General features: G+C 41.4%; 1 protein-coding gene across 1 annotated transcript in view; it reads right to left on the bottom strand.

Annotated features, from left to right (window-relative positions):
• Positions 1-11,753, bottom strand: part of LOC127440390 (phospholipid phosphatase-related protein type 4-like) — a 58,096-nt gene extending 46,343 nt beyond the window's left edge. The window contains exon 1 of the mRNA XM_051696919.1: positions 11,639-11,753. Coding sequence (XP_051552879.1) covers positions 11,639-11,716 — 78 coding nt within the window. The 5' untranslated portion in view covers positions 11,717-11,753. The remainder of the gene's footprint in view (positions 1-11,638) is intronic.
• Positions 11,754-12,748: the final 995 nt, after the last annotated feature.

The raw sequence follows: 12,748 nt of genomic DNA, 5'->3' as shown, positions 1-12,748 counted from the left end.
AGTTAGACAATTGTCTATAAATGGAGATAATTTAGTACTGTGGCTGCTCTCCCTAGAAGTGGCCATCCAGCCAAGATGACTCAAAGGGCACACTGCAGAATGCTCCAAAGGTAAAAAAAAAAAAAAAAAGAAAAGAAAAGAACCCTAGAGTGACAGCTAAAGACTTGAAGGAATCATTGGAACTGGTTTACATCTCTGTTCACGAGTTAACTATATGGAAAACATTAAACAGGCATGGTGTCTATGGCAGGACACCACAAAGGAAACCGTTGCTTACCAACTGTGTGACTGAAGTTTACCAAAGATCAAGCTGACGCTCCACAATGGTGCTGGGAAAATGTTTTGTGGGCTGACAACTAAGGTTGAATTGTTTGGGAAGAACACACAGCACTTCATACGGCATAAAAAGGGCACCACTAGGGGTGGGCGATATGACCAAAATCTTATATTACAATATCACTAGTTTTATATCACGATAACGATACATATCACGATATAGTAAAAAAAAAAAAAAAAAAGAAAGACAATTTTTATATATTAAATAACCATATTGTAATGCCTATTTTTGAAAATCCAGTCATTGAATTAAATACTTCTAAATTAAAACTACTTCCTCTTATATAATTTTCTCTTTATTTGGAACTTGACAAACATAGTCAGAGTAAAAAAACAAAACAATTGCTGGTATTCAAAAAGTGGTAATCAGCCTTTCCACAATGCTAAATTTCATATTTCAGTCTGATGATGTTGACTAGTATTATTCTATACATTATTATACAAACACTTCATTAGGATCTTAATGGTTTAAGTCATCTCTGTAGACAATATTTGAATACCTGAAAGCAAAGCTGGTTTTGTTTCCAATATCGAACATCATTTGAACTGAATTTTATTAAGGGTTATGATGTGTAGTTTAAAGAAATCTCCATGACAGATGACACATAATTGTTGACGCATAGCTGTTTTCCTCGCCAGTTTTGGTTAGAATGTCAGGCTCTCTCACTGTTTGAGATGTATTACTTCATAGCACTTTAAGATAAAAAACTCATAAGAATTTAAATGGGCCATGTAAGTTTTGAAGTTTGTGCCGCGATAGAGAGAAACCGGGTTGAGTAGCGAAAGTGTCTGTGGAGTAGTGATGGGAAGATCGGATCATTTTACTGACTTGAATCTTTATTCAAGTCATTTCGTTCAATTCGTTAATTTGAGCAGAATTAAATTAAAATGTTACATTTTCAATAGCCAAATACCCCCAACACGTCTACTTACGCAAACTTTGATTATAGTCCCAATGAGGAAAAATTTATAATGCAGCCAAGGACAAATTATCAGAAACAGAAATGATTAGTTCACCTCTGAAATCTTCTTGTCCGAGTCGTTCGTATTTTGTCATGTGACAGCTATATGTGCATAGCGTATACGGCTGTCATGTGACAAAAGAACGAACGACTCGGACCAGAAGACTTGAGAGGTGAACTAATAATTTCTGTTTCCTGTGTGAGCAATGCATAGCGTATAAGGCTGTCACGTAACAAAAGAACGAACGACTCGGACCAAAAGATTTGAAAGGTGAACTAATCATTTCTGTTTCCTGTACAGCACCTATGCGGTTTTCACGTAACAAACGAACGAAGGTTGCGCAATGCACATGCGCGGCCAACACAAAATGAATGAATCACTCTCTGAGACTACTTGTTCTTCTGAGTCACATAAAAGATTCGACCCATCACTACTGTGGAGCCCAACCGAAGCCTGCTAGACTCACGCGCACCTTCATGCTTCAGAGATAGCGGTGCGAAAATCACATGAAACACAGCTGCATGTGACTGAAGAGAAGCATATTCGGAATGCAAGATTAACTGCATTGAATTTGCTTCACCGGGCCGAAATTTAGCTTGGACGGCTGCAAAAAATAGTCAGTACCTGAAAAATCCTGTTTGTTCAATTCTGTCAGACTCACTTGAAGCCGCTCTGCCTTCCTCCTCCACTTCTCCGACAGAATGTGTACCAGGTACGTGTTACGTGAACAGAATGAGGTGCACATTTCTTGCCATGCGGTGGCAGTTTTAATTCACAGCATGGAGAGAAATGTGCCGCGAAAGTTCAACCGCGATACAGACAATAATCCAAAATGTATTCCGGTGCTGTTTACAATGTAGTGGGAGGTTTAGTCACACGGCCCGAAAGACACTGCAGTTGCGGCACTTGGATGGCACATTTGTGCTGCTTAGGGATTTATTGTGCCAATGGTAAACATGGTAACGTGGTAAACGTAGCGTCTGCAGATGCCTGAACACAACTGGTTGCTAGTTTAAATTTCGGGAACATATGTGAAGCAATGTCAGGAAACATGCTTGCGTGTGCGTACATACAATGTCATTTAAGGTTGGTTTATCTTGAAATTAGAAGGAACCTGAAAAAACGTATCTGAATAAATACCTTAGTCTGATGTTTATAAATAAATGTCATATGAGTGAAGCGTTTATCCAGGGCGGGAGGAAAGTCGTGTTATAGTCTAAAGATGAGTAGAAGTTTGTCGAATCGCTTGCTTCATGGTTATCAGGCTGCGTGGCGAGGCTGTAACACAGTTTTAAGGTTCGGGCTTGGAAGGAGGTGATGGGGAGCAGTGATGCGCTTCAGGTAAGCTTTTATTTTCTGCCTTCAGTCTATTTGAGTGCAGCCTTCTCAGGGTTTTCTTATTTCAGTCAGTTCAATGTAACAACACTGTTTACAAACTTCTCGAACACTTCAGCTTCACAACAATAATTAAACACAATAAGGCACGCCGGTCACTGCACTCTGGTGTCGTTCTCTCTCTCTCTCTCTGGCGTGCTTTGGCTGCTTTTGAGGTCTCTCCCCGCTATCACTGTAACAAGAAACAACTGTTAGAAATCACGTCAACCAGCTTGACGAGCCACACCACTCCCCCTCTCCCACAAACAGACACACGACCACGCCCCCATCACCACATAACCCCACCGCCCGATTCAGGCCGAGGCAACATCTAGCCTGCGAACTCCCCCCATTTCTGGAGAGAAAGTCAGCCACAGCCATCTGTGCCCCCGGTCTGTGGATCACTTCAAATTTGAACGGCTGAAGTGCCAGGTATCAATGGGTGATCTGCGCATTGGTATCCATCATGCGGTGGAGCCACTGGAGTGGGGCATGATTTGAACAGAGGGTGAAGGCCTGCCCCAGCAGGTAGTAGCGGAGGGTGAGGATCACCCACTTGATTGGCAAACACTCCTTTTCAATGGTGCTGTACTTAGTTTCCCTCAGCGAGAGTTTATGACTAATGTACAGCACTGGTCGCTCCTCCACCTCCTGTGAGAGCACTGCCCCCAGCCCTCTGTCAGATGCATCTGTCTGCACAATAAAGGGGAGAGTGTAGTTTGGAGCATGTAAGAGTGGTCCCCACAAAGTGCAGATTTCACTTTTAGAAAAGCCTGCTGGCAAGACTCCGTCCACTGGACCAGATTGGGAGCCCCCTTTCTTGTGAGATCAGTCAGCGGGCTGGTGACTAGAAGAAACTAGGCACAAACCTTTGGTAGTAGCCAGCCAGCCCCTGAAACTGTCTCACCTCCTTTTTGGTCTTGGACGCTGGGCAGACCGTGATCGCTGCGGTTTTGTTAATTTGGGGATGCACCTGCCCACGCCCAATTTTGCATTTTTTTCGGGTAGGCCGAGAGCCCCGCCCACCACAGCGATCTCAGGACGGCTCTTAGATGTTGCATTTGTTGCTGCCAATCATTACTATAAATGATGATTTCTCTCTAGATAAGCGGCAGCAAATGTCACATGTCCATGAGACCCTGGAACGTGGCAGGGGCCCCGATCAAACCAAATGGAATGGGGAGATTGGAGTTAAGAGGATCTGCCAATAACCTTTGTTAAATCCAGTGTCGAATAAAATTGAGCCACGCCCAACCGATCGAGCAATTCGTCAATCGGCATTGGGCACTCAACAAGTTTAGACACCGTTTTCACTTTTCGATAGTCCACACATAATCGGACCATCCTGTCACTCTTAGGTACCAGAACCACCGGGCTGTCCCAATCGCTCTTCTATTATGCCCATCTTGAGCATTGCCTCTAATTCTTCCTGAACTACCTTTTTTGTGTTCAGGAAGGTGATAGGAGCTGCTACGAACCACCACCCCCGTGGTGGTCTCGATGTGGTGCTCTATGAGGTTTGTGTGACGGGGGAGAGGCGAGAACATGTCTGTGAATTCCACTTGTAACTACCGTCGCCAAGGCCATAGGGACTGCCTCCCTCCAAGCTTTTAAGAGATTGAGGTGGTAAACTTGACGTGCCCCACCCCTATCCATCCACTTAACCTCATAATCGAGATCACCAAATTGCCGTGTGACCTCAAAGGGCCCTTGCCACTTGGCGAGTAATTTAGAGCTTGAGGTGGGCAGCAATACAAGCTCTTTATCTCCCGGTGTGAATTCCTGTAGTCAAGTGACCCTGTCATACAGCCGGCTATGACGTTCCTGAGCTTGGAGCAAATTTCCCTGTGTTAATTGACCCAAAGTGTGGAGTTTTGTTTTAAGATCAAGAATGTACTGAATTTTGTTTTTACTGTTTGAAGGTCCCTCCTCCCAGGTTTCCCGTATGACATCAAGCACACGTTGGATTCACCAACTGACATTCACGGCACACCACACACAACCTGCAAATGTCCCCGTGAATGCCTGGCCAAAAAAAAAAAAAAAAAAAAACAGGCCATTATTTGGTTAAGTGTTTAAGTGTCCTAAATGGCCAGCCATTGGATTACATTTACATGTAATCCAAGCTGATGCTTTTATCCAAAGCAAATTACAGTGCCCTGATTACAGGGACAATCCCCCTGGAGCAACCTGGAGTTAAGTGCCTTGCTCAAGGACACAATGGAGGTGGCTGTGGGGATTGAACCAACAACCTTCCGCTTACCAGTTCAGTGCTTTAGTCCACTACACCACCACCACTCAGATTACGATGAGCCACCTAGAAGAGAGCTTCCCGACAGCTCTTCGGTACTTATAACTGGCTGTATTCTCTTTTGTTTGAGTGTCCTGCGTCACTTGATACAACTGATCTTTAATAATTGAAAAATATGGGTATGCGAGCACAACGTTAGGCTGGAGCTGTTGACCATCGATTACTCTCACTTGGTCAAATGCGTGTTTGAGGGACTTGTCACGTGACTGCTCTAGAGGGAAATCCCCTTCAGGGAATTCCCTGAGGGCGGGGACCTCCTCCCTTGCATCCTCTTGACGCAGAGCAGACGTAGATGGCCCTGGCACAGACTCTCCAGCCATAGCATCACACGTTACACACCGAGACATTATTTCACAGGACCCATCCGCACAAATTTCCCTCAATAAAATCAGACCCCAAAATTTGTCCCCAAAATCAGCAGATGGGTGAGGTGGGAATTAACCGTGGCTTCTACTCCATGTTTTCTCCCCCTGAATAGTATCTCAATGGTAACCAGATACGTGTGAATATCCCCATGCACACACCGCACCTTCACCCGATTATTTGTGCCCAATGCCCTGTCTTGTACCAGTTGTTGGTGGATGGAGGTTTGGGAACAGCCTGAATCCACCAAAGCTTGATATGTATCCCCCTGGGTACTCACCGGTATCTGATATGCCCCAGCTCATTCGGGGGCAGCCTGTGGAGCATTGGGGACCCGGACCAGAGTGCCCACCTCCATTACTGGACACCGGTCCTGGAAGTGCCCTGGCTCCCCGCAGCTCCAACAGACCAGCCTAGTTTTCCCTACCATACCCATGGGACTGGGCTCACCAACCGGGGAGGGATAGGTGAGAGAGAGAGCGTTAGCAGGGGGAAAAGATTTGGGCATGTTACTGCCCTGTCTTCTGGGGGCAGGAATGGGACAGAAAAAGGACGGGTGGGGGCGGGGTTTGGGGGAAAGAGAGAGAGAGAGAGAGAGAGAGAGAGAGAGAGAGAGAGAGGAGAGAGAGAAAGAGAATCTGCTTCGGTGGTTCCAGGAAACGCCATCATGTAGTCATCTGCCAACTGGACTGCATCCTTCAGCGACGCAGGATGGTGACACTGGACCCACTCGGACATGCCACGAGAAAGCTGGGAGATGAACTGCTCCAGTGTCACCAGATCTAAAATGTACTGGGCACCGCGGGTCCCCTCAGCAAGCAACCATTTCCGACAGGCGTCTCGGAGCTTCTGCGCGAAGGCGAATGGGTGGCAGTGCCTTCCTAGCCTCAGGGAACAGATGTGTTGGCGACGCTGTTCTGGACTACGACCGACCCATTGCATGATGGTTCTCTTTAGATCGGCATACACAAGGAGGTTAGCGGTGGGGAGTTGTTGAGCCGATAGTTGTGCTTTCCCGAGAGTAATGGCAGTAAGTGGGCCACCCATTGTTTCGGAGGCCATCTCCACACCTCGGCTGTCTTCTCAAACAGATCGAGGTAGGCCTCCGGATCGTCAGCAGGGCTCATTTTAACAAGAGTAACCGGTGAGATGTTCGGTGTGGGCTCTAGGGTCACAGCCGCAGCCCCCTCGTGTGTGATTAGGCTCCGAAACGCCTGCTGGTCTTCCACTTGGGCCTGGAGCAGGAGTTGAAAATGGTGTTTCTCTCGCTTTTAAATAAAGCTGTAATGGAACTCGAATGGCATGAGGCTGGAACGGCGCCTGTTTGTGGAGGCAGCTCATGTGATGAACTGCTCCGGGAGCAAAGTTTAGATAAAAGAACATATGAGCAGTCGTAGGGAGCTGTTTCACATGTATACATCGCCGAAGCAGCCAGTTTGCATAAGCAGCTTCACGCAATAATCTGCTTTGGGGAATAGAGAGAGTAGAATTAACACTTAACAGGGGTAGCCGTCAATGCTGTAAAACGAATGAGTTGTTGCGGCAGCTTCTGTTGAAAATGGGATGATTTAGACAGAAGAGCTGTTCTGATTAAGGCGAATGCTTTGCAGCGAAATTTCATCCAATGATCCGAGTCATTTGCACGGGTCTGTTCGTGGGCAGGGCCGAATGCCGGAAACTCTCAATACTACATAGAGGTAAGCAGCTGTTTATATACTCTTACTCTGGCTGTGTGATTGGTCGGATTAAATTAACTTGCTCCTCCCGAACCTTGTTAATAAAACTACATGATAAAAATACCATACAAGTAGTCCATACAACACATAGCTGTTGTATGGCCCCAGAAGGTTTGGAACATAGTGCACTTGTCATATGGACTATTGTTATGATGCCTTTATGCTGAACCTTTAATAGTGCTTTATAGTATTTGTTCTTCATGAAGCTTGATAGCTCCTGCTCACTATAAACTGTTATTCTATGGAATAGAGCTTCTTAACATATCTATTTTTATGTTCCAAGACAAAACCCAGCATATGGGTTTTGAACAACATAAGGGTGAGTAAATGAGTAAGTAAAAGTACATTTTCCATTTTTAGGTGAACTACTTTAACTGGTGGCTCATTTTTTGAGCACAAACCTGACGAGACATACTCAAAATAAAGTGGACTCTTAGGAGATACTGTACAAAATTCAGAATTAATTAAAGACAAAGAAATTATTTACAAAACCTTAAATTGATTTTAAATGATTACCTAATAATATTTGCATTAAGAATATATGACACTGTACTTGCCAAAACCTAAAAGCACAATAGGTCACATAAGTCACAGGTCTTCCCATGTTCTAGTTCTGATCTGGGTGATAACGCTCTACTTTGGTTTTTTTATAGATAATTTTCTTAGACAATGTCAAGAGAATTTTCTAAAAAGCTACTTCAAAAGCCTGCCAGATTACCACATTCATTCAATTCCTTTACAATATACACACATTCGCTCTTTGTCTGACATGCTGGAAACTGCTCTGTTAATGTTTTCACATCTCATATGACATTGACGAGCGGTGTTAGACTACTGAGCGTGGTAAACATGAAACTTTTTTAAACCATTATGTTATTCCTGCAACAGCTTAATGGCAATTAAACAGCGGTGCATAATGGACTGCAGCAGAACAGCAACAAGGTTATCAATTATTGGGGCCATATCTGATTATTGGGCGGGACTTGTCCCCTCAAAGTATATTGTGGTTACGGCCCTGATTCAAGGTATGCATGTTTTCAGTAAATACTATGTATGTTCCCTGAGAATTGAATCCATGACCTTGGCATCACTAGTGCAATGTTCTTCCAGCTGAGCTACAGGAACATTTAAATTTAAAACATGCAATGGTGCACAGTCAAAACCACAGCTGAAGCTGGGACATCCTTGCTTCTAAAACCTGACTAAGCAAGCCATCTACAATGGCTGGTTATTGGAGTTTGTCGAGCACACTGCTACATTATGGCATTATCGTTATCTTGGTGAATGAGCTCTATCAATGGTACAAATAACGAGGGTTTGCATGAAACTTTGCTGGAGTTACAGCCCTGGGGCTTTTCACACTCTCCAACTGTGCTGGGTTCATGCTAAGGTTACACTGAAGATGTGTGTTTACATGAGAATGAAGGTTATTCTCAGGTGAATATGCAGGGAAGTGCTTTAGAGAACTGCTGTTGTGATTTACACGGTTCACCCCATAACACCTCATAGTACCCTCAATGACCAAGGATAAGCTGGAGATGTCTACACTGTGCTGCAGCTCCCAGGAGGAAATGTGATGTGTTGTACTATGCAAAGTGAAAAAGGGCCATTGTAGTGAATTATTACAAGACTTGGATGGACAGCATGAAGATCATGTGTGTGTGTGTGTGTGTGTGTGTGTGTGTAATCAGCCTGCTTCTAAAATGGGGAGAGCATTTGCACCAAAAAAAACAAAAACAAAAAACATTTGCACTCTGAACTGCTTCCATTGATGCTGTATCTGCACATATACTCATAACATCTAAAGCATTTTACTGGATCACTTCTAAGAATAAATTTACTATAATTTTACAGGTCACATAGAATATTAGTTATTTTCCCAGACCAGCCATAACTTTCGGAGTCAATCACTTTCTGTAGAGTTCAGCAATCACTTTCTATTTAGCAGTAATTTGAAATTGTTGTATCTTAAGCTTCAAACATTTGTCATATTTGTAACATACAAGATACTAAAATGCAACTTATGTGCAATACATTCTTCATTTAAAAAAATCAGAACAAAACAATGAGTAGCCTAAGCCTTTTCAAAATTGCAAGTCATTAAAACCTGAGAATCATGTTTTCAGACAATAATGCAGCAATGGTCCACATCTTTAAGAAAAACTGTTTCAACAAAACTAAAAAGAGTAAAGTGCACATTACACCTGATCCCAAAGAAAAACAAGTTTTGTCCCATACAATACACCCTGTTTCAGCTTAACCAAAATTGTCAAAAGCATACATGGCATTTTTTTGGTGGGACAACATATTATTACTTGGCCATTTTGTTAGCTCATTTCAAGAAAAACAAATGAGTGAAGCAGTGAAGTTAAAGGAAAATTCCGGGTTCAATACAAGTTAAGCTCAACTGACAGCGTTTGTGCCATTATATTGATTGCCTAATTAATTCTGACTCATCCCTCCTTTTCTTTAAAAAAAGCAAAAATCTTGGTTCCAGTGAGGCACTTGCAATGGAAGTGAATGGGGGCCAATTTTTTTTTACGTTAAAATACTCACAGTTTCAAAAGTATAGCCACAAGACAAAAAGGAAATGCGTGTAAACATGATTTTAGTGTGATAAAATCACTTACTAACCTTTTCTGTGTAAAGTTATAGCCAATTTTACAATTTCGTTACCATGACGATGTCAACAAACACTAAAACCCTAAATTGACTGTAAAAGTGACAATTTAAACAACTTTAAAGCTCAAATAATACACAAGTTTTAACAGAAGAATTAAGGAAAGTGCTTTTATAAAATTATAAGCTTCACATTTCTGTGTTAAAAACTGTCCCCATTCACTTCTATTGTAAGCATCTCACTGTAACCTCAATTTTTCCTTTTTAAAAGAAAAGGAGGGATGAGTCGAAATTTATTTTTGTGGTAATCAACATTATGCCACAAATCGATTGAGCTTAACTTGTGTTGAACCCAGAACATTCCTTTATTTTAATTCATTCTCAGCTTCGGACTGAATAAAGGTCTCTGTGGCAAGGCAACTCTATAGAAGGCAACCAGGTCACACCTGGGAACATGACACATACTGTTATTTGAGTGCAGCCAGTAAGATTTTATTCTGTGTCTGATCTGAACAAAAAGGGACTGAAATAGATCAGCTGTTGACATAAACTGACTTGTTCAACACGACGTATAAATATGACAATTATGTCTCATGTACTCTTCTTCCGTCCCCAAATGACATAAAGGTAATATGTAAATCTCAAAGAAAACATTTCATAGCTCTATCAACAACATATTTGATTAAAGCTTTGTGTCAGTCATTATTACATTTTTACAGTCCAACAATCACACTCAGGTAACAGACTCACATGTCAAAAAAGTGCTAAGGAATGCAGTTTTAATGTATAACTTACATCTACCATAAGCTCTTTATGCCCTCATTTTTTAGAGAGCACTAACTGTTTACACAGAGAAGAAAGATGGTATCTTTAGTTCATGAACATGATATTTAATACATAAAATATCATATTTAATACACTTTAATACTTAAAAAGTAAGGAATTCAGCTTTGTAGCTTTATGAGTAAACAAGTCACATGGCAGATTAAGGACTGCCACCATCATCTCCATTACACCAGTGATCAGCGTTCAATTCCTTGTGATATAATTTATATAGGCCACGTCAGATTCTCTTTATATTTTAACCCCATTAAACTGGATGGTGCCCTGTTAATTCTGTGACAGAGAGCATTTGCCCTTGATACTGTCATCAAACCCCATTTTCAGAAGATTACCTGTCCCACTTCATAAGTATGTGCATGATTCCCTTCATCTTGACATAAAAGTATATTTATCCAAGCAAACACAGAACATTCCCCATTTGGTTATTTATTTGTTAACCAATTCCTAACGTTCTACGAACGTTCTAATAAGGTTAGGCTATATGTTTTATTACCATAAACTAACCTTTCCACAACAATGCAGGGAGGCTTTTGTGTGACAACCTAATAAGAACTTATATAGAACATTATATGGCTCTTTTTAGGTTTTATTTTGCCGAATCATCTTTCCATTATTTGTCATTATCATTGTTTTTCATAATTTCCTTATTTTTCTAGTCATATATTTGCGTAAGGTCTAGAAAGGCCACGTTGTCTATGCCTTTTTGTCTATTCACCTTATATTGATAGAATAAGAGTGTTTTTAAATTGCAGACACGATTATGCCAGCAAACATTTTTGTGCGTAATTATTGTTTCCCACAATAAATGTCCCCCTAAAAATACAATGTTTTATACCCATCTCACTACCAACACCGCATGTAAAGTTAACGTGCAGTCATGCATAAGGATGTGGAGTCTAATGCAGAATAACAAATGACTGAGGATACTGTGCTCATCCGCTTTATTGCTTTGATTTTGAACGTGACAATCGCGTGAACCAAGACCATTTAATCTACTGTCTAATTTAAGGAGTCATAAGACAAAAGACATCAGAAATTGACTTAACCAGGTCGACTACGACCACACTGACGCTCTTAATCATTATGCACTTACCTCCACAAAATAAAAGCAGGGCAGCAACGTAACGCTGTCTTTGGTCATCTTGCCTTTGAGTCTTTCCTTTGCAGACATGATTAACAGTATGTCCCTTTATAACGGTGAACGGCTGAAGCCCGACTGGTGTGATTTATTCCCGTGTAAAGTAATTGCGCTCCTTCAGGCTACTACTCTCTCCATCCCCAAGTGCGCTTTTACTGCGGATACAGGCACACGGAACGATGCTGTATCAAACCTGGCGACTTCTTTTATCGCCAAATCCAGCAAGATTCCGAAACCATGACAACACAGCCACCATACCCTGAGGATGTGCTGCTGATGGAGATATTAACAATGTCTTTCCAACACTGATTAATGTTTCAAATCAATCTTCAACCTTCCGATTAAAGGCAATATGCTGACCAAATGACGTCAGAGGTGATCTAAAACCCCATTTTCACCCCAAGCGCACGAACACGTGTGGATGTATGGGTGGTGGTGGTGATGGCTCACGCTTTTTCACACTATCATTAATATCAAATGATTTCAAATATGTCGATAATATATTTTTAGAGAGGTCAAATAGCTTACACAACTCTTCATAATAACTAATATATATATATATATATATATATATATATATATATATATATATATATATATATATATATATAAGGTCGCTAAACCACTTGCCAAATCCACTAAAAAGAAGAGGCATTGTAAAATGGATCATATCCACCGCTATTTTAAAACAGGCTTTAAGTGAACATTAAAAATTAAAAAGTTTGTAGCCTATTGTTGGAGTCTCAAATTATTGCTAGAGTGACCAAAAATGTTAAGATTTTGATACAAATATTTTTGTTCTATCAACTATAGTTTCATGAATACATAATGTATTAAGAATAACAAAAGTTCAACATTAATTCTGACTTTCTCATTTTTATGTTTATGTTTATACAGTAGATCACTATTTAGACTCAAGACTGATCTTTACTGATCATTTTTCAGCATATGGCAACTAGGAGGTTATAGTTTGTTAAATGTTTTCCCTATACTCATTCAGAGTGACAATCAATGAACAGAAATAATTACAATCCAACATGAATCCAGTTTCTTGAAACTATTTTG

Source organism: Myxocyprinus asiaticus, chromosome 5 (genome assembly GCF_019703515.2).
Source record: "Myxocyprinus asiaticus isolate MX2 ecotype Aquarium Trade chromosome 5, UBuf_Myxa_2, whole genome shotgun sequence".
NCBI lineage: Eukaryota > Metazoa > Chordata > Actinopteri > Cypriniformes > Catostomidae > Myxocyprinus > Myxocyprinus asiaticus.
Note: the sequence above shows the minus strand (reverse complement) of the source record. Positions and strands in the feature narration are given on the sequence as shown.